Consider the following 18,613-nt stretch of genomic DNA (forward strand, 5'->3'; position numbering starts at 1 on the left):
TAACTTTGATCTGCAGTCATGTTTGCCTCAGATGGGAATTTCACAAGACTCCAGCCTTGGCCTAATGTTGACCATGATGGAAATGACAGTGTTCCTACTCTAGCCAAGACTGACTGCATTTGAAGAACTCCAACCCTCAGGAAGAAAACTCATATTTCCTTTTTTCAAACTCATTTTTTTAATCTTTTGATTTATATCCTTAATTCTCACATTATAAAATAGCACTTAATTGCATAAGGCATCTCATACAATGCATGAGAACCCTCAAGCACCTATATCACATATAGTAATCTACATCTACAATGGAGACACACAAACCTAAACTTCCTTGGCTGTATCCTTCTTTATGCGTGAGAGACCTGCCTGTAGGGAGGAAAAGAAACTGCCTGCAATGGTGTACCTCCCTATTCACCTAGTGCCTTAACAACTAAGGAAAGTGCATTTGATGCGTTATGTGGAAAAAGGAGGGATGAAGGTGGAAAGAAAAATTTGGAAAATCATCTTTCACTCAGCTGGCTTTTAGGGCTATTCACTCTGATTTGGGTCCATCCTTCGCCACCATACCAAGAACTCAAAGAGCATCAGGACCTGCCCCCAAGGTCTTTACCACTAAGCTCTGATTTTCTGTTAACTTTTTCTGAAATGCCACAATCACTAGCTTTAATGCTAAAGACAAATGCCCTTATCCAACACCCAGGGCCAAGATAAAGAGCTAAAACCTACCAGAATCAAGAGCTAAAAGAACTCTTCTCTTTCCTACTTGCCTAAGGAGGAAGCACTCACCTTCTAATCATAGAATCATTTAGGATGGAAAAGACCTTTAAGATCATCCAGTCCAACCATTAACCAACCACTACCAAGTCCACCACTAAACCAATTACGGGTAGAGTAATAATTTCATGTTTCCTGGCTTGGTGGCTGGATCATTTTTTAATGAAAGTAAAAACTAGGAATCATTAAAGTTGGAAAGGACCTCCAAGATTATCAGTCCAGCCATCAACCCAACACCACCATGCCTTACTAAACCATGTCCCAAAGTGCCACGTCTACACATTTTTTTTAACACCTCCAGGAATGGTGACTCAACCACCTCTCTGGGCAGCCTGTTCCAATGCTTGACTACCCTTTCCATGACGAAATTTTTCCTAATAGCCAATCTAAACCTCCCCTGGTACAGCTTGAGCCCATTTCCTCTTGTCTTATCGCTAACTACATGGGAGAAGAGACCAACACCCACCTTACTACAACCTCCTTTCAGGTAGTTGTAGAGAGCAATAAGGTCTCCCTTCAGCCTCCTCTTCTCCAGACTAAACAATCCCAGTTCCCTCAGCCGCTCCTCATAAGACCTGTGCTCTCTAGACCCTTCACCAGCTTTGTTGCCCTTCTCTGGACACGCTCCAGCAACTCAATGTCTTTCGTGTTGTGAGGGGCCCAAAACTGGACACAGTATTTGAGGTGCAATAAGAAATACTCTGCTTTTAATCAGTCAGAATATTTCTTCCAAATTAAGTTTGTTGATTTACTTATTCTTTACCCATGAACAGGGTTTGAGCACAGTGCTGCTAGTGGGCCAAAAAGTTAAATCCCAGAAAAGAAGTACTAGTTAAAACAAATGTTATAGCCAAATGAAGATAAAGAGCATTAATAACTACAACCATCCAGAACACACCAACCAGCTCAAAAGACTTCAATGTCACAAATGAAGACATATCACACACATGCATGCACAAAAAAAAAAAAATCTCCCCTGGAAGACAGAAAAAAGGGAAAATGTAGACCCAAGGAGGAAAGACTGACTGTTTACATACCTGTTTTCAAAATTACTTCAATTCTTTTCAGGCACTAGGGAAAACTGGAGTTGGAGGGGTTTGAAATCAAGTACATAAGCAGTTATACTCCAATGTCTGCTGGAGGCTCCAGGGCCATAACACACCATTTCATGAGAAAGAAATGTTACTATTGGTTCTCTTATTAAAAAGGAGTTGATATTTCATTTGTTTGAAGGTAAATGATAGCAGCTCTAGGATCACTGGAGCTCATGATGCCTTGTTGTTATTACTACATTTTGGTTAAAGTTTGCCACTTGAAGTGTGCCTCAATTATAATGCATTATGCCAATGATTCTCTTCACTGTCACAAATACTACAGATGGTTTCTTTCCCATCTATGTGTTAGAGAAAGAGGTTAAGCTCATCATTTAAATCCGTACTGCTTGGGCACACAAATTTTCTGTTTGTTTTACATATTAAAACACAAAAATCTGGCGATAACGCTGCATTTTTATAAAAATCAGGTTCATCTTAGTCTGAAATTGGTTATCTTAAAAAGCTGTATTATATTTACAACCTTGATAATACCACCTCCTTACACAGCCTGACTGTACAACCTGCTTCCAGACAGGCAGCCCTCATATGATCTTGAAATTAAGCTGCAAGTATTATCACTTCTGTCATATATGCTATAAATAAAATGGAACAATGTCAAAATATGGTACTTAGCACAGACAGGGATGGAATTTTAAAGGAGCTCTACAAAATCTGCACCAAAGTCTGCATTAAAAAATAAGAATGTAAATTTTATATAGTGAAAATATAAAACTGCAGAATTTGAGAATTAAAAAAAACCCAAAAAACCACTCAACGGTGTTCTAAGAAAAAACTGTTCAAATGTTAAAAAATGAACAGAGGCTTTTTCACCTGTTTATGGCCCTAAAGATAAAAGACTCTAGAGAAAAATTAAAACAAGTCCTAATGCCATGCTAGTTACATTTTAATAATGAATTTTCTCTACACTGACTTGTGCATGCATTATTTGTCGTAGTTATTGCTTGTTTTCTCTATTATCTTAGGCTGCAAGCTCGATTTCATAAATGTTAATACATTTAGCAGTTAAAAAGCTTTAATGCAGCGTCCATTTAAGATATTTATGTTTTCTCCCCTCAGTTTCTAAAATTCCAGCAGTAGCTCAAGAACTGTTTAAAAAAATGGAGATAAATCTCCCTCTCAATCAGACATTTAAAAAGACATCACAAAAAAAGATAATTACAGCATGGTTCAGAAACTAATCCTAGAGCAGGATTTTAAAAATGCTCATTCAGAGGCATTCTCTACTTTCATATAAGTCAGTGACAAATTTGCCACCGGCTTCAGGCAGAGCAGATACAGAGTTTTGATTATTTTCCATATAGTCTGCCCTGTAATGGATTGGGACTACTTAAAGGCAATCACTGGGTATGAGCTGAAAAGAGAGGCTGTGTCAGGGGGACATCCCAACTGGTCCAGCCCATTTTGATATGGATGTGCAAAAATGCTTTTGGATGACAAGCAAGTGATTCTAAAACCCACATCCGTTAATGTTCACATTCACACATGGTACTGAAATCATAAGAGACCTCTTCTCCAACACAGGAATGCCACATAGGTAAAGCCCAGCAGCTCAAGGCCATCCCTGCATATTTGCACAGAGCTTCAGTTGCCTCTTATTGCTGCCAGATGCCTGGGAGCATGCTCCTAAATTAATGCTTAATTAAAACACTCCTTTTAAGGCAGACTACAATCACTTACCTCATCCACATTCTCAAAGGCATTGATGATGTCATACGGTAAACAGGACAGAAGATCAATCACAAACCACGTTTTCAGGTAGTTCATCCTTATGAGTTTGGGATCAGATATAACCTCTCCACCGGGGCCAACAAAGGTTGTATGAAAGTTCAAAACAATGTCAACCAGAAAAATAACGTCCACAACACTGTCCAGCACGAGCCAGGCAATGTTGTTCTGTTTTGTCTTGAAGGAGACGTTATATGGAACCATAATTGCTGTGTAGAAGGTTAGAATTAAGATGACCCAGTCCCAAGTGGTCTTAAAAGCACAATAGTGTAGTATAATGTGTGGTGGAGTCTTTGGAGCTTCTTGCTTGTACTGAGGAAGAATATCAGATCCCAGCTGGAGAACCTGTAAAAGACAGAAAAGCAAATGTTACTGGTTTCAATTAATATGATCCAATAAGGGGTCTTACGGATTTCTGTAAGGAGCAGCACAAAGATGGGACTGTGTCCATTGGACATTGCAAGTCAACCCACAGTTCCTAAATTATCTGATTTATTAAGAATGTGTGGAGGCAGCTATCACTCGATGAATGGGAGCAGCATAGCATCTAAGGATATTCTTGCAAAAAGGGTGGTCTTTGCAGATGGACTGAGGGGAAACCATGCCAATAGCAAGGGCAGAGAGGCTCCATAAACAGGTTGTGGGTACTGCCAAACCAGCTTATACTCTGCAGTTATGAACATGAGTATTCATTCACATTTGGAAGTGTTGCAAGACTAATCCTTTGCACCTGACCTCTTTTTTAAACCACTGTTGAGCCAGAACAATACCCTATCAAAGGTAAACCAGACTTCAGCCTTGCTGGCCGACCTCCTAAAATGAAGCACTGCGTGCACAATTTCTGCCCTAACACCCTGGCATGCTTCCTTCTCATTTTCTTCAAATAGTTGTTGCTCTTACAAGTTCAATATCACTAGTGGGTTCTCTTTATGTCTTGTAATTACTTTTTTCTTTTTTGCATATGACTATAATCTCCTGCATGCGCACTTTCATAAAATGTGGAACTGGAAACATTGCAAAGGAACCAAGCCAAATTCACTTAAGACATTCCTCCCAGCTAATCTAATTACCTCTTATCGCAGTCCAACACAAGAAACAAAAGCACAAAGGAATGCACAACGTGGCAATATATTGCGCTGACAACTGGAAGATTCATGTGTACTTTGGAACTAATAACACCTTTTACATTTGGGGATCTCAAGTCTGTATGGAACAAAATAAATAATTCCAGCAACTTTAAAACTCATTTCAGCCCTACACGTGTCCCATATTGAAGGTGATGCCCCGTATTTGCAGGGACAGTTAGATTGCAAATAGCAGTCCCATATGTGTAAAAATCATCAAACGCAGGATGCTTCCTCGATGAAGAGGAGTAAATGGCTCTCAATAAACAGCACAATGACTACAAGTACCACAGATACAGATTCTCCATTAATTCTTTGCAGTCTTGTTTTTAAGATGAGAAAGCTGTTACGGAGATCAGACAGTAAAAGTCTGGCTCTCCTGAAAATCTGTTCTTCAGAAATCACCAAGGGACAACAACAGCAGCCTCTCTCACTCTGTGTTGGAGGATGTGGCTTCCCAACATGTCTAATCTGGCCCAATGTCAGGCTGTAACCTGATGGGACGCAAACCTGCTTCTGCCTACCTGCTCCCACCTTCCCTAAGTTCAGATTTAGCAATCACAACCTGTAAGGAAAGTCAGTTAAACTGGTATGATGAAAAACTTATTGTTACATTAGTTACCCATTTGTTTTCTACAGTTAGTTGAGCTGTACAGATTTATCCCATGGCCAGGAAACCACTAGACCCACTACACAGGCAGCAGTGAGAGTGCAGCAGAGACCTCCAAGAGACCATGGCTGCTCCCTTTGCCAACAGCCTCTTACCACACCAGCTTCGGTGTAACACAAAGCCATGCGCTGAGCTCCAGCTGAACAGCAACACACGCCAAGCGGTGTGGTCCCAATGGCACTCGTCAGACACCCTGACAGATGCCAAACCCCTGGCGAGACCCATAAAAATATCAACCTGCAGGTGTCCCTTCCCCAGCGACCAGGACAAGACTCATTAACAGCACTCCTATAACCACCCAATGGGCAAGGTTCAGCTGGCCCCTACGGCACACTGAACTCACTGGTGGATCCATGGGTCCTTCCCTGGAATAAAAGCAATCACCAGTACAGTCATTTTTTCACAGCAGCCTTTGTGCAAATCCATGAAACTTCTTTCAATGCCAAAATTGTCCCCTGCATTTAACACCATTTTGGCTTTGACTCATAATCTGGTCATTATCTCCAGTTATCTCTTTGGACTCATCTGTGGTCAACACTTTACTGTCATGATAAATCAGGACTGGGACTTCTTTCCTTGGTTTCACCAGGCCTGTTTGTTCGCTGTCTTGTTTGCTGGGGCAAGAGCTGGAAACAGCCTCACTATAGCTGGAATAATAAGCTTCTTAGGGCTCAAGCCGAATGCGATGAACATATGCTTGATAGTTCCCTATGCCTCTGATGCTGGAGTGCTTAGGAGCTCCCATGATACTGTAAAAGCATAATTATTATTCTTAACATAATATCATGCTGAGTTTGACATGGTGAGTGGGTGGCAAGTGGCTGTGGAGACCACTGAACTATAATGATTATCTCTTTCATGCTGCATGAATTTTTAATTTTAAACCACTAAAGAATACACAATATCTTGTTAGTCAGCTGCAATCATCACAGACTCTCTGAATTATTCTTGTATACAACTAATGAAAATGGCTGATAATGGTTAAGCCTGGTAAAGGTGGGCAGTACGTTGTGCAAGGGATGAGCTGTGGTGATAACGCTCCTCCTCAGACACAGAAGTATGGAAAATGGGGCCTGTGCGGCGATGGCGTACCTCCACGCAGTCTGCATTCCTGACAGCACTTTGCCTAGAAAGCATTTTGCAGCTCTAAATGACTTGTAAGAAAGGAGATTGCACACTTTCCAAGCAACCTATTCCTGGATACAACCTTCTCCCTTACCCGAGCTTTTCCTACTGCCTGATCTAAATCTTCCTTGCTGTGACTTAATGCCATTACTTTTTCTCTAGCTATAGTGGTCCTGGTGAATAATTTCTTCCCTCAATCTATGCAACTGCTTTAGACTTATTTGAATATTGTTACCATATCTTCTCTGGTCTTCCCTTCTCTAGACTAAATCAATAATGGATATAACCAGATTTACAGAATGCTGAAATGTCATGAATCAGAAAAGCAAGACATGAGAGTAACTCAGTAGTCATCTGAGCTATTGCTTTGGGATAATTCAAGGGAAAACATCACACTGCGTGTATCGAACCCAGGACAAGCTCTCTGGCACAAGGTGGCTAGGGCTGTCACTTTCAATAGCCCATATGTTTTGACCATGTATTTTGACCCGTATATTTTTCATTACCAATGGACACGAAGATGAAAGCAGTACCTCTGTTTCATCAGTTAACCTGAAGGCATTCACTTGTTGCACCATCTGCACTGTTAAGGAGATGTTTGCAACCTGCCAAAGAGTTCATTTCATCAGTTCTGAAGAAAAAAATGATGAGCAAAATACTGCAGGAATGACTTTGCAAGAAAGTCAAGATATATATGTAGACATTGTGCCTGTACAACCCCAGGGACCCAGACAGGGATGCTTCCAAAGAGGAGTACCTGGTTTTTCAAACAATCCCTTTTCCCTGGGAGAGTAAATGACCATCCACAGGGCTCAAGGACATCAAGTCTGGTTCCATGTCACTGTGAGACAGCACGCAGAGGAGCACACTGTGCACCCCAAGTTAAGCAACAGCCGGCAAGCTGAGAATTGCATGCGCGAAAATAGGGCCGTTTAAGTAAAAGTGACCTACAGAGACTGTTTTCATGACTGAAAGAGCATGACCTGTCCCAAAAACGTGGGCTTGGCACATAGTGCTGCTTTAGGATGAGCAGAGGAGAGGTTGAAAAAATCAGAGTTGGGAAATATTTTCCCCTAAAAATATTATTTATAAATAGGAGTAGGTTTGGGTTTTTATCCCCCCCCCATCTCTTCCTGCCTTGTGAAGGGAGCAGGCTGGTGTCTGTCCCACTTACTTCGGCTAAGCGGGAGTGTTTGTGCACCACCTCAGCCTTGTTCATGGGCGTTAGCTGCTGCAGCACGCTCCGGCTGTTCGTCAGGGCCCGCGTCAACCGAGCAAACTTTGTCCAACCTGCAGAAAAGAAGGAATCGTGTCAGAAGTACTCAAACCTCATTCATCGCTAGTAAATCTCCTTCGTGTTCACTGATATTAAGTCTCAGACTTGAATAGTTTCTCTAAATTGCTGCACAGAACAGCTTCAGGCTCCAGGTTTAAAGACCTTGCAAAAGAGGAAAAACACCGCTGCTTCAAGGCAACCACGAGTAAATCTGAGTAAAATCAAAATGCTCTGGCTTGTTCTTTCTTCTGCCTTTTGGAGACATTGTGTTAGAGGGATCACATTGTGCTGTCAGCCTTCTGGGGAGTTACTCTGCTGCTGAAATCTAATTCTAAGCACTGAAGTTAATGCAAAAGCTTCCCCAGTCTGCAAATCCTGCTGAAGTAAAACGCTGCCCAGCTACAGAAAGGCTCCTGCTGATTCAGGGCCAATGGAGCAGACCCAAAAGTCTGATCCTTAAGTCTTTACTGTTTCTTACGCCAACTAGACTTCAGGGACAAAACTAAAACTTTAAAAAAAAAAAAAAATCAGCAAAATTCAGGGCTGCATCAACAGCAATGCTTCAGACTAAAAAAAGAATCATTAAGACTTTAAAGACATAAGCACTAGATTTTAAATCGCATGAAGAAATACGTTTAGCTGTTAAACTAATGATAAACAGCTGCCTTAATGGTAGCTTGAGACCCACACACCGGGCCACCCCTGGGGAATTTTCTCTGCAGCATTCAGAAAAGAGCAATCACAGTTTGTTACTGACAGCAGCAGTGACCCGGGAACATGTCATCAAGTCATTCCTGCTGGAAAAACACCCAAACGTGACAGCTGGCGTGGATGCATCAATGGATGAGGTAGATCAGCAGTAGCAAAGAAAATGCCAGGGGTTTAAGCAGTGTAGCACCTCAGTGTTAAGCAGGAAAATTTAAAATTCAAGTACCTGCAGGAAGGAAATGCCTCCCCAAGAGCACTGAAGGAGATGCTCAACATTCAGTTTATCCAGGTATAACCTGATATTTTTCTATACAGGTGTGTATAAAATATCAAACAGACAGGAAATGGGTTCAGGAGAAGGATTTACTTTTATTTAACTTGAATGCTGAGCAGGTGAAAATTGGGGGAAATGTCACATCTGAGAAAGGCAACAACATTTCTATGTTAGCAAGGTTTATTTTTAAATGCCTGTTGTCTGATAGAAGTCGGGGACTTGGAAAGTTAAGGTAAGCCCTGGGGTAGATAAAATGAAGAGCAGAGAACAGGCAAGACAATAAAACTTCAAGAAAAAAAATAATTTATAGTTTGGCTTTGCAACTTACTACATACATATCACATTAACACAAATGTAAATCCATTGTTCATCATTTAGCAATCAGAACAGATCTAAATACCATGATAGACCACCAGCACAGCACAAATCACTTGTCTGACTATTTATATATGACCTCAAAAAAGCATATAAAAAATGCACTGTGAAAAGGTAAAAAATAGAAGTATTTTATTAACTTTTCAAATCCAAATGTGAACCTCAGATATGCTTCTTGAGCTTACAGGGATATTCAATTAGGAACATGCACTTTCTGTATTAAAGTCAAAAGAGACTATAGTTATCTGAGTATGAACTATTAATTTCTAGAGAAAATTCTTGTGGTTTTCTTTTTCCTGGTTGCCTATAAAAGTGTGGCAAGGAGACAGCTTTAGGACAAAAGTCGGAACTGTTCTTTATCTTTCTTAGCCAGTGATTTCAAAGAGCAAGTGAGCATGGTAACAGCGTCATGACAGCTCTGCCCTGACATTCTCATAATTGCTGGTGGCCACGGTGCATCCAGCCGATTGCCCTCGGCACGCTACAACCATGTTGTAAGAAGCAGAGCAAAAGAGCTGTTCTCCTCTGGGAAGGTGGTCATCCACCTCCAGACCCTGGGAAGATACCTACACACTCATGCACACACCCAGTGTCCCCTTCCCCTGGAAAGACACTTCCCTGTGGTCCATGGGAATGGATTCGGGGTCAGGCCCCAAGCTTTAGTTTGTCACCCTGCCCCACAGAGCTGATACGAGAGTGACAGAAAGGAGCTCAGCAAAGCCAAAACCACCACAGCCAAACTGTTGGATTCAGTCCCAACACCCTCATGTGTCACATCTCAGCTTTGTCAGCTACTCCAACTCTGACATTTCATTTTCTCATGAAGTTCAACAAGGAGAAGTACAAAGTCCTGTACATAAGGAGGTACAACCCCATGCACCAATATATGCTGGGGGCCACCCAGCTGGAAAGTGGCTTGGCAGAAAAGGACCCAGGGGTCCTGGTGGACCACGTTGAACATGGGCCAGCAATGTGCCCGTGCTGCAAAGAAGGTAAATGGTATCCTTGGCTGCATTAGACAAATTATTGCCAGCCAGTCAAGGGAGGTGACCCTTCCCCTCTACTCAGCACTGGTGAGGCCAGTACGTGGAGTGCTGTGTCCAGTTCTGGGCTCCCCAGTAGAAGAGAGACATGGACATACTGAAGAGAGTCCAACAAAGGTCCACAAAAATGATTAAGGGACTGAAGCACCTTCTGAGGAAAGGCTGAGAGCTGGGACTGTTCAGCCTGGAGAAGAGAAGGCTTGGATTGGGTAGGTCTTAATAATGTGTCTAAATACCTGAAGGGAGGGTGCAAAGAACACAGAGACAGGCTCTTTTCAGTGGAGCCCAGTGACAGGACCAGAGGCAATGGGCACAAAATGAAACACAGGAGGTTCCATCTGAACATCAGGAAACACTGTTTTACTACGAGGGTGACCGAGCACTATTGCCCAGAGATGTTGTAGAGTCTCCATCCTTGGAGATATTCAAAATCTGTATGGACATGGCCCTCAGCAACTGATCATAGGGGGTCCTGCTTGAGTAGGGGGGTTGGACAAGATGACCTCCAGAGGTCCCTTCCAACCTCAACCGTTCTGTGATTCTGTGACCTTTCTGATGCCTGATGGTTAATGATTCAAGGTTTACTTTATTTTCTGAGGTTTATGGCATTGATCTGTACAGTGATTAGACAAGAATTTGGAGAAGAGTCAGTGGCTGGCAGTGACAGGAGATGGCTTCAGGTACTCTCTAGCAATCCTTTCCTATGGTGCTTCACAGGCTGAGAGATCCCACTCACAAAAATATGGGGTTTAAAATTGCCTCTCTTAGAAAAGCAAAACTGGTAAGAAATGCTTTGTCATCATCTTAGGTAAGAAAAAATCAGTTCTGCATTAACTGCAAAAACAGAAAGCCTGGGGAAGTTGGGAAAGATGTACCACAAGTAAGACACACCAAACAGCAGCAATCCTTTAGCTGTAAAATTAAAAAGAAAGGAAGAACTATGACTTTTTCAAATACTCCTTTTCCACCTTGGTGAGATCATTGATGTCATGTGAAAGAAAGAAGCCATACGTTTTAGCATTCAGGCTTACCACTCTACTCATCTGGTCTGACCTCTTCTTTACACAGGGCAAACCATTTCATTGTGTTCTTTCTCCATGAAGACCAAAGCTTTGCTTTGTGCTAGAGCAGACCTTTTGCAAAAACCCTTCCAGCCTCATTTAGAGACTTCACATTTTCACATTTCTTTCAGCCCTGTGAAGCCCGTGATTCTGGATGTTGGAAGTACAGAATACGCTAACATGACTTTTTTTCTAATTCAGCATAAAGTCCAGCATTATTCTACCTGCTCCAATCTATCCATCTGCAATAGTGTGAAAAAGTACCAAGTTCTTTTGTTTCCTATTTACAACCTGAGAGAATTAAAAACATAGCAACAGCAAGATGCTGGGTTGTGAGTGGGAAGGTGAAAATGTATACAGGCTGCCTCATGTCTGAAATAATCTGTACAGGGTACATTTCTCTGTTTCTTGACCTTGTTGTAGACTAGATAAGTTCAGAATTATATTTAAACCCAATGTCTATGTTTAAATAGACCAGGCAAAATTTGCATAGCTCCCTACTGCTGTCAATGTTTCTTCAAACGATTCTCTCCTTTCTTTTCCTCTATAGACAGAGACTTGAAAAGAATGATAATTTTATCCCATGTATTAGTGACCGTGTGTCACTAATCTCACAGATATTTTCAGTCTGGAAGGAGTAAAGGAGTGGTACAAATAGCAGGTGCAAGAGGGGAAGAAAAGCTACTCATGAGAAAAAGCAACACTTCTGATGCTCTCTTCAGCTCAGCTGGATTGTGTCTTTCTTCCACAGCAACACTTGAAAAATAATACCCTGAACTTGCACCACTGCACTCAGATTCTAAGGAACAAAGGCAACATCATCACATCACACCAAATCAGGGCAGCAGCTGCTTCTCCTTACAAGAAGTTAAGCTGGGTGTTTCAGAGGAAGACGTTAACTACCCCAAATGGAAAATTCTAGAATAATGTACGCATAAAATGATTGTTTCCCCTGGTTCTCTTTAATTACTTTCTGATTCATGGACAAAACCAGAAGAATTTGTACCCCTGCTTTAAAAAAAAGACCCTCTTGATCTGCATTCATTCTCATGATCGAAAACAAGGGTCTAAAGGACATAAAGAAGGAAAGCATGCTGACAGACATGAACTAAACTAGTCTCTGCCCTGGCCCAGCTGTAATGCTGTCCTTCCAAGCATTTCTTCCTCCTTCATGTGTTTTAGTCACAATTAAATACTTTACATCTGCAAAATATTCTCCACGTGTCTTGCTCTAATTAGGACTGCCAATTTGACAGCCCTCTGACTGCAGTGCTAACGGAGCCAGGGATGACTTGGTGGTGTACTTTGCACAACGGGTGAGCCAAAGGTTTCTCTGAAGACAAAAAAAGGAGTACTAAATTAATTTTAAAAAATTGTATTTCTTTCAAACCTCAGCTGCTACAACATGAGTTGAGGCTGTTAACATTGTGCCAGGATGCTTGAGGGAGAGCAGGAGCATGGTAGGCAATAGTCAAGTGAAACAGAGAAAGTGCCCAAACACCTCCTCAGAGAAGGAAAAGAGGGGAATTTGCAGAATTTCCAGATGGGTCTAAGATGCTCACTCCCTAGATGTATGCACCACTACAGAAATGATGTAGTGTCTAAGGGGGAAACAGTATTTCCAGCTTAGAACATGATCCTATCATCCCTCCGCTGTCAGAAAGTCCGAACTATCTTACCAGAGACCTCTTACTCACTATAGCATGTGCCTTTCCATCAGCTACTACTCCGGCAAGAGTAGTATTATGCCCACACATCTTTCCTCCTGATAACCCGAATCAATCATTGTGTTTTACATTGGACAGCTGGGATGGGAACAACTCTGCGACAGCTGCTCCCCTAACAGCTCCACTCCACCGCCACGCTCACTGCTTACGCTGTGTTCAGGGACCTTCTGCGAACTGCGCTCTGGCATTGCCATAGGGACCTCTCTCCCTGCCCTTCTGATCACCAACCTCCTTCCCATTAATATACCCTGCAGATCGATCCAGTACACAAACACTCTCATCCATCTCCAGCACCCGCTCCTCTTCTCTGCTGCCTTCTCTAAGAAAGAAGAAATGTCGTCCAGGTCAAAGATGCTGTTGCAGTGTATGGCAGAGCATAAAGAGGACCAGGGTAAAAGCTGCCCAGAGAAAGTGCAGCAAGGGAGGCTTCCTCAAGCAGGAGTGATGCTGGAAGCCATGGGAAAGAATCACTGTTTCCTAACGGCGATCTGGAGACAAAACCTGTAAATCCCTCTGACTCCTCTCAAGGTCACAAAGTGGGCAGAGAATTGGTTAGACTCCACCCAAAACTGTGAGCCTCCTGATGGTGCTCTCCCGTGCCCCGAGGAGCAACTCCTGGTGCCCATCGCACACAGACACTCCTGCCAAGGGGCCGTGTCAGACCCAGGCAGTTCCCCCCGCCGGGGAGAAGCCCCTGGGCAGGCACAGGCTAATGAGCAAAGAAGACGTGGGCTCTTTTGCTCCACTAGTGCTTAAGCCACCTTCCCTGTGCAAACCTCAGCAGTCAATAGGCCTACCCATTGCCTTCAAAGATAACAGCAAATATTTTCAAATGTAAGTATTTGCGAGTGAGAAAACCCTTCGAATTCTCCCCATAATTTAATTGGGAGTTGAAAATCTGCAATCTCTCTTACTGGATTTGTGTACAGGTCCAAATACGGATTTAGCCACCTAGCTAGCAGCCACACTGAAAAAAATTAAAATCTCTAGTTCATAAACCATATTATGTTATTTTAAAGCCAAATTCATACATCAGAGTTTATGAAGAGTTTAAAAATCTCAAGGCGAGATGTTAATGTTCTTTATAGTGCACTTGCTCTGAAAAATCTAGACATGACTAGTTCCCCCTAATAAAACATTAGTGTAGCTCTACCAGGTCGCAATTAACCTTTTTGTCAAGGTTTGTCTGGTCTTAAAAGGATCAGAAATAATGAAGGCTTTTAAATTAGTGTAACAGGGAGCTATCCAATATCTTCGACTGCAGTGAAAACACCTGGGTTAAGAATGATATTGTATGTAAAAAAAAAAATGCAAAGGGTAATTACAGCAATGCTCATGTTGATTCCTGCCTGCAGGAGTGTAAGTAACACCTCCAGACCATGGAAAGGTGGTTGTTCTCGTCTCACTGCAGAGCACGAAACAGTTAACATACAGAATGCTTAAATAATATATAATCCGTGACTTACCCACAAAAGCAAAGAGGATAGCACTGCTCAGAAATAGGCAGTTTGGAATCCAATTGATAATATGGATCATCCTTTTACATCAAGAGTTAGCATCTACAAATCTCAACTATTTCTAGACGTTCAGACAGTAAAATCATTGCAATGGCTGGCTGTTTGCTCTTTACTGTAGGTAAAGTATGGCTGAAAGAGCTCATTGTCTCGCTGAAAAACTTAATCATCCTGGTTTTGCTTTATTAGAGACAGAGGGATAAATGGGATTCCTGAATAAACAGAATAATAGTCAAACAAAGCTCAATCACTCCCATGATGCAGTAAAACCATTTACAGACTGAAGAACCACAAAGTCTATTCAAATGTAATTCAAAATATTAGGATAAATCTCCCGATTTGAAATTCTGTGCATTCCACTGTCTGATGATGTACTACACTATTGGGATAATTTTTACATCTGACCTCTGTTCTTGCCCAGTGTTGTATTCCCAGCTATGATCCCACTGCAACTACTGGGGAGCTCAAAATGGATAAAGAATTACTGGGTAGTCTTGGGCATATCACTTCACCTCTCTGAGCTTCAGTTTCTCCTTAACATGAAGATAATGCTAATGACCTACTTTGCAAGCCATTCTGATATCTACTGATGAAAAGTGCTAAGATTTATACACCACTACACTACATTTGGTATACAATGTATTTTTAAATTTAATTCTGACATAGCTGTGAATTTACAGTGCACAACTTAAATTTCATGTTTCTGCAACTAAAGGTAAACTTTATACACACACACATAGGGCCACCAAAAACTTATTTCCCATAAGTATATAAAAACAAGTACAAATTGGGGGGGCTGGGAGGGGGGAGACTAAGTACTGTAAATGTCAGTCAACTGGCTTTTAGGAGTTTGTCAGAGAGCAAAATGGTGCCATTCAGTGGTCAAGGAAAAGGACTACACCAGCCAGAGGCTCAAGGTCAAAAGGAAGGCAGCTGCTAGAAATGAAAAAGCAGTACACAATAAAGCACACAGGGATGGGAAGAAAGAGAGAACAAGTAAGTATGTGAATGAGAAATTATGGCTTATCAGAATGGACATGGAAAGCTAAAGACATATGGGAAAAAATCCTTCTCTGGCTAGATTTATTACAGTAACAATGAAGTTTTTAAAGAACTCCCAGAGTACAACCAAAAGGCTTTCTGCACCCATATGCAGAAAGGGCAAACAGGCGGACCAAAGTAATTACAGGTTGCTTAGCTTGATCTCAGTGCCATGCAAAATGAGAGAAAAGCCGACCTAAGTTTCAATACGTTCGATAAAAAAGAAAAGGAAAGGAGCATAATGAATGGCTGTCAATACACAATGATGTAAAATGCCCCACAATGTTAAATTCATTATTTGATAAGAGTATAAATTTGGTTCAGGAAGACAGCCAAATGCCTTGACACAACAAGCTGCAAGCCAAACGCGATGGCCAACCGGAGCCACAGCATACATATGATGTACGCCAGAGAGGCACGAGCCAGGGCAGCTCAGTACAGTACAGGTTAAATGGATGAAGAACTTGCTACCTGGCAGACATCAAACAAGGAGTAGCGGAAAATAGTAAAAAATTATTAGTGAGAGCCTTCTGGACCCCAGTGGATGGGTCCCCTTCTGTTCAGTGTTTTTCTCTATGGTCATTATAAAATGACTGATAAAATGCCCAGATGACAGGAAGATTAGAGGAACGTTGAACAGTAGTGAGGGCAGTCATGCAGAATGATGTGCTTGATAACTGGGCATGTGCTGTTAAAATGTGTTTTAAAGGGAAATCAGATAGCTAAGCAAAAGCAATGCAAATTGTATCTCCAGCATGGGAGGGGGAAACATCCCTAGCAAAGAACAGTTCTGAAAACGATCCAGAGGTCTTAGTAGATGAGCAATTCAGCATGTGGTTTGTTTTGTCAAAAAGTCACCTACTCCTTGGATATACAACAGTAAGTGCTAGGCTTGGAAAGGCTGAGCAATGGGCAATATTGAGGAGTTAGCTGTGAACCCACCTGGCTACGATAACGGCTGCAGAAACTTATCTGGGACCTGGGAGGCTGAAATCCGTGTCACCACAGCTTCATCCCTACTGCTGCCAATGAGCTGGATTAAACTGCAGCTAAAATGTCTGTATCTGCCACCACCAGACCTCCAAATTCAGGCTAGACGGAGGTTTAAGGAGTTCAACTCATTTACTTAATCAAAAGAAGGTGGAGCAATGACTTCATTATACGTGTAAGTGACTTCATGGGACTTTTTTAGTACAGTGGAAAAAAATGCATAAGAAGATGCCACTACAAGAAGCTGAAGCCAGGTTAATTTAAATATGACTTTTTTTTAAAGCAATTAGCGTAATGAAAAAGCAACAAAAATACGAAGGAATGTGGTGGATCTTCAGACTCTTCAGACTTCTAAATGAAACTGGATGTTTGTCTGGAGGGCATGGTTTAGTGAAACATAAGTTCATGGGTTCAGCAGAGGAGTAACTTTGTGAAATGTAATGGCCTGTGATATACAGATCAGACTCTTAAACTCTCTAACTCTACTAAATTTATACTTATTATTTAATACATGGCTTATGAGTGTTCAGTTTTCTACATAGAAAGCTTTAAAGATCAGCTTCCAGTTTAATTCAATCTCTCACTGGGTTAGATTTGGTTTCAGTGGGGTTTCTTCTGCACTGCACATAAAACTTCTAGAAATTTACAGACAGTTAATGCACATTGTGGGTTGTTGATGGAGCACACAAAGGCCTCAAAAGGCAATACCAGAGTCAGAAAAGTACTTGATTTCTGTGAGGGAAACTAAACAGCCCTGGATATGGAAATTATCTGTTCTTCATCATGGTGGGTCTCTGACAGCAGCAAAGCGAGAAAGGAAGGGGGCAGAAATAAGGCCTGGGAGTGTCACCTCTAGGAGTGAGGAAACAACTACCTCTTGGCAACTGTTCAGCCTTTGCAGTGTCTGCTAAAAGTGCCACCAGCATGTCACTGAAGACGCTAACGAGGATGCTTGTCCTGGAGGAACAGGAGCAAAGCAACCTCGGAAGGTCTTCCTGGTTACTAGCAAGCTGTGCCCATCCAAAGTGGATGGTTTCAATACCAAGAAACTATGTCTTAGCATTATTCCTCCGAGTCATCTACTCTTGACACTGGAAGCCCACCTGGTGTCCTGGCAAATGACTGCTTCTCTTGTCATGCCCCCCAGAGTCCTTTCTCAAGGCCCAGGTGTCCCTGGATGCAGCACTCTAGACCCAGGGGAGAATGGAGAGATGGAGGTGATCTCCTTGGTGCCTGAAGGCACTGGGGAGTGAAAGACTGCAGATCAGAGCAATAGGAAACAGCACCAAAACAAGTGGATCTCTATAGCACCAAGACCCTTGTTATTGCAGCCATGGAAAAGTGCAACAAAAACATGGTAAGGATATCCAAATTGTGACCTATTAAATTACTGTTATGGATTACTGTCAAGGTGATGTATTCAACAGGGTACACCGTGCTTCAGCTAAAGGTAGAAACCTCATTTTCATGCTCTAATCCCTCCACCCACTTCTTCTGTTATCACCAGGATTGATACCCCCTCAAGGAAAAAAGTTCCCATGTGCAACTAGTTATATATGCTTAATAACTTGCACTTATTAAAGATAAAAAAGGATCAGAATTATAGGCTTAGCAAGGATTAGCAAGCATAAGTGCATATTTCTGCAACTACTACACTTTTTATAGCCCTGTCACACTCCGAGATAGAGTTGTATCATTATATAGAGTTATATAACCATAAAGAGTTATATCACTGGAAGCATTACAGCATTGTCCCAGACAGTCTTGATTATCAAAGTCTGGCTGTATCAAGTGAAAAAAAAAACCAAAAACCAACTTCAGGATACTGCTGTGCCATCTCCTGATCCCATCTGTTAACAGCACAGAGTCCTGAGTTGTACGGGCCTCATTAACAGCTTTGCACCCTAATTCAGCATCCCATCAGTATTCACCAGAACTTCCCAATCTCTTCCAGCACGGGACAAGCCTGATATTTCACTCAAAAGAGACTTAAGACAACTAGTGAGAATACTAGCTGAAAAAACTTCCAAGTTTACCTAGAGGCCACATTTTTTCTTCATTGATGGTAACAAAG

The 18,613-nt window shown here is 41.9% G+C and overlaps 1 protein-coding gene across 1 annotated transcript in view; it reads right to left on the bottom strand.

Annotated features, from left to right (window-relative positions):
* The window catches only part of KCNH5 (potassium voltage-gated channel subfamily H member 5), a 167,690-nt gene that overhangs the window by 120,091 nt on the left and 28,986 nt on the right, over positions 1 to 18,613 (bottom strand). Inside the window, exons 5-6 of the mRNA XM_075712579.1 lie at positions 7,705 to 7,820; positions 3,564 to 3,956 (exon numbers count right to left, since the gene is read on the bottom strand). Coding sequence (XP_075568694.1) covers positions 3,564 to 3,956; positions 7,705 to 7,820 — 509 coding nt within the window. The remainder of the gene's footprint in view (positions 1 to 3,563; positions 3,957 to 7,704; positions 7,821 to 18,613) is intronic.

Source organism: Pelecanus crispus, chromosome 6 (genome assembly GCF_030463565.1).
Source record: "Pelecanus crispus isolate bPelCri1 chromosome 6, bPelCri1.pri, whole genome shotgun sequence".
Classification (NCBI taxonomy): domain Eukaryota; kingdom Metazoa; phylum Chordata; class Aves; order Pelecaniformes; family Pelecanidae; genus Pelecanus; species Pelecanus crispus.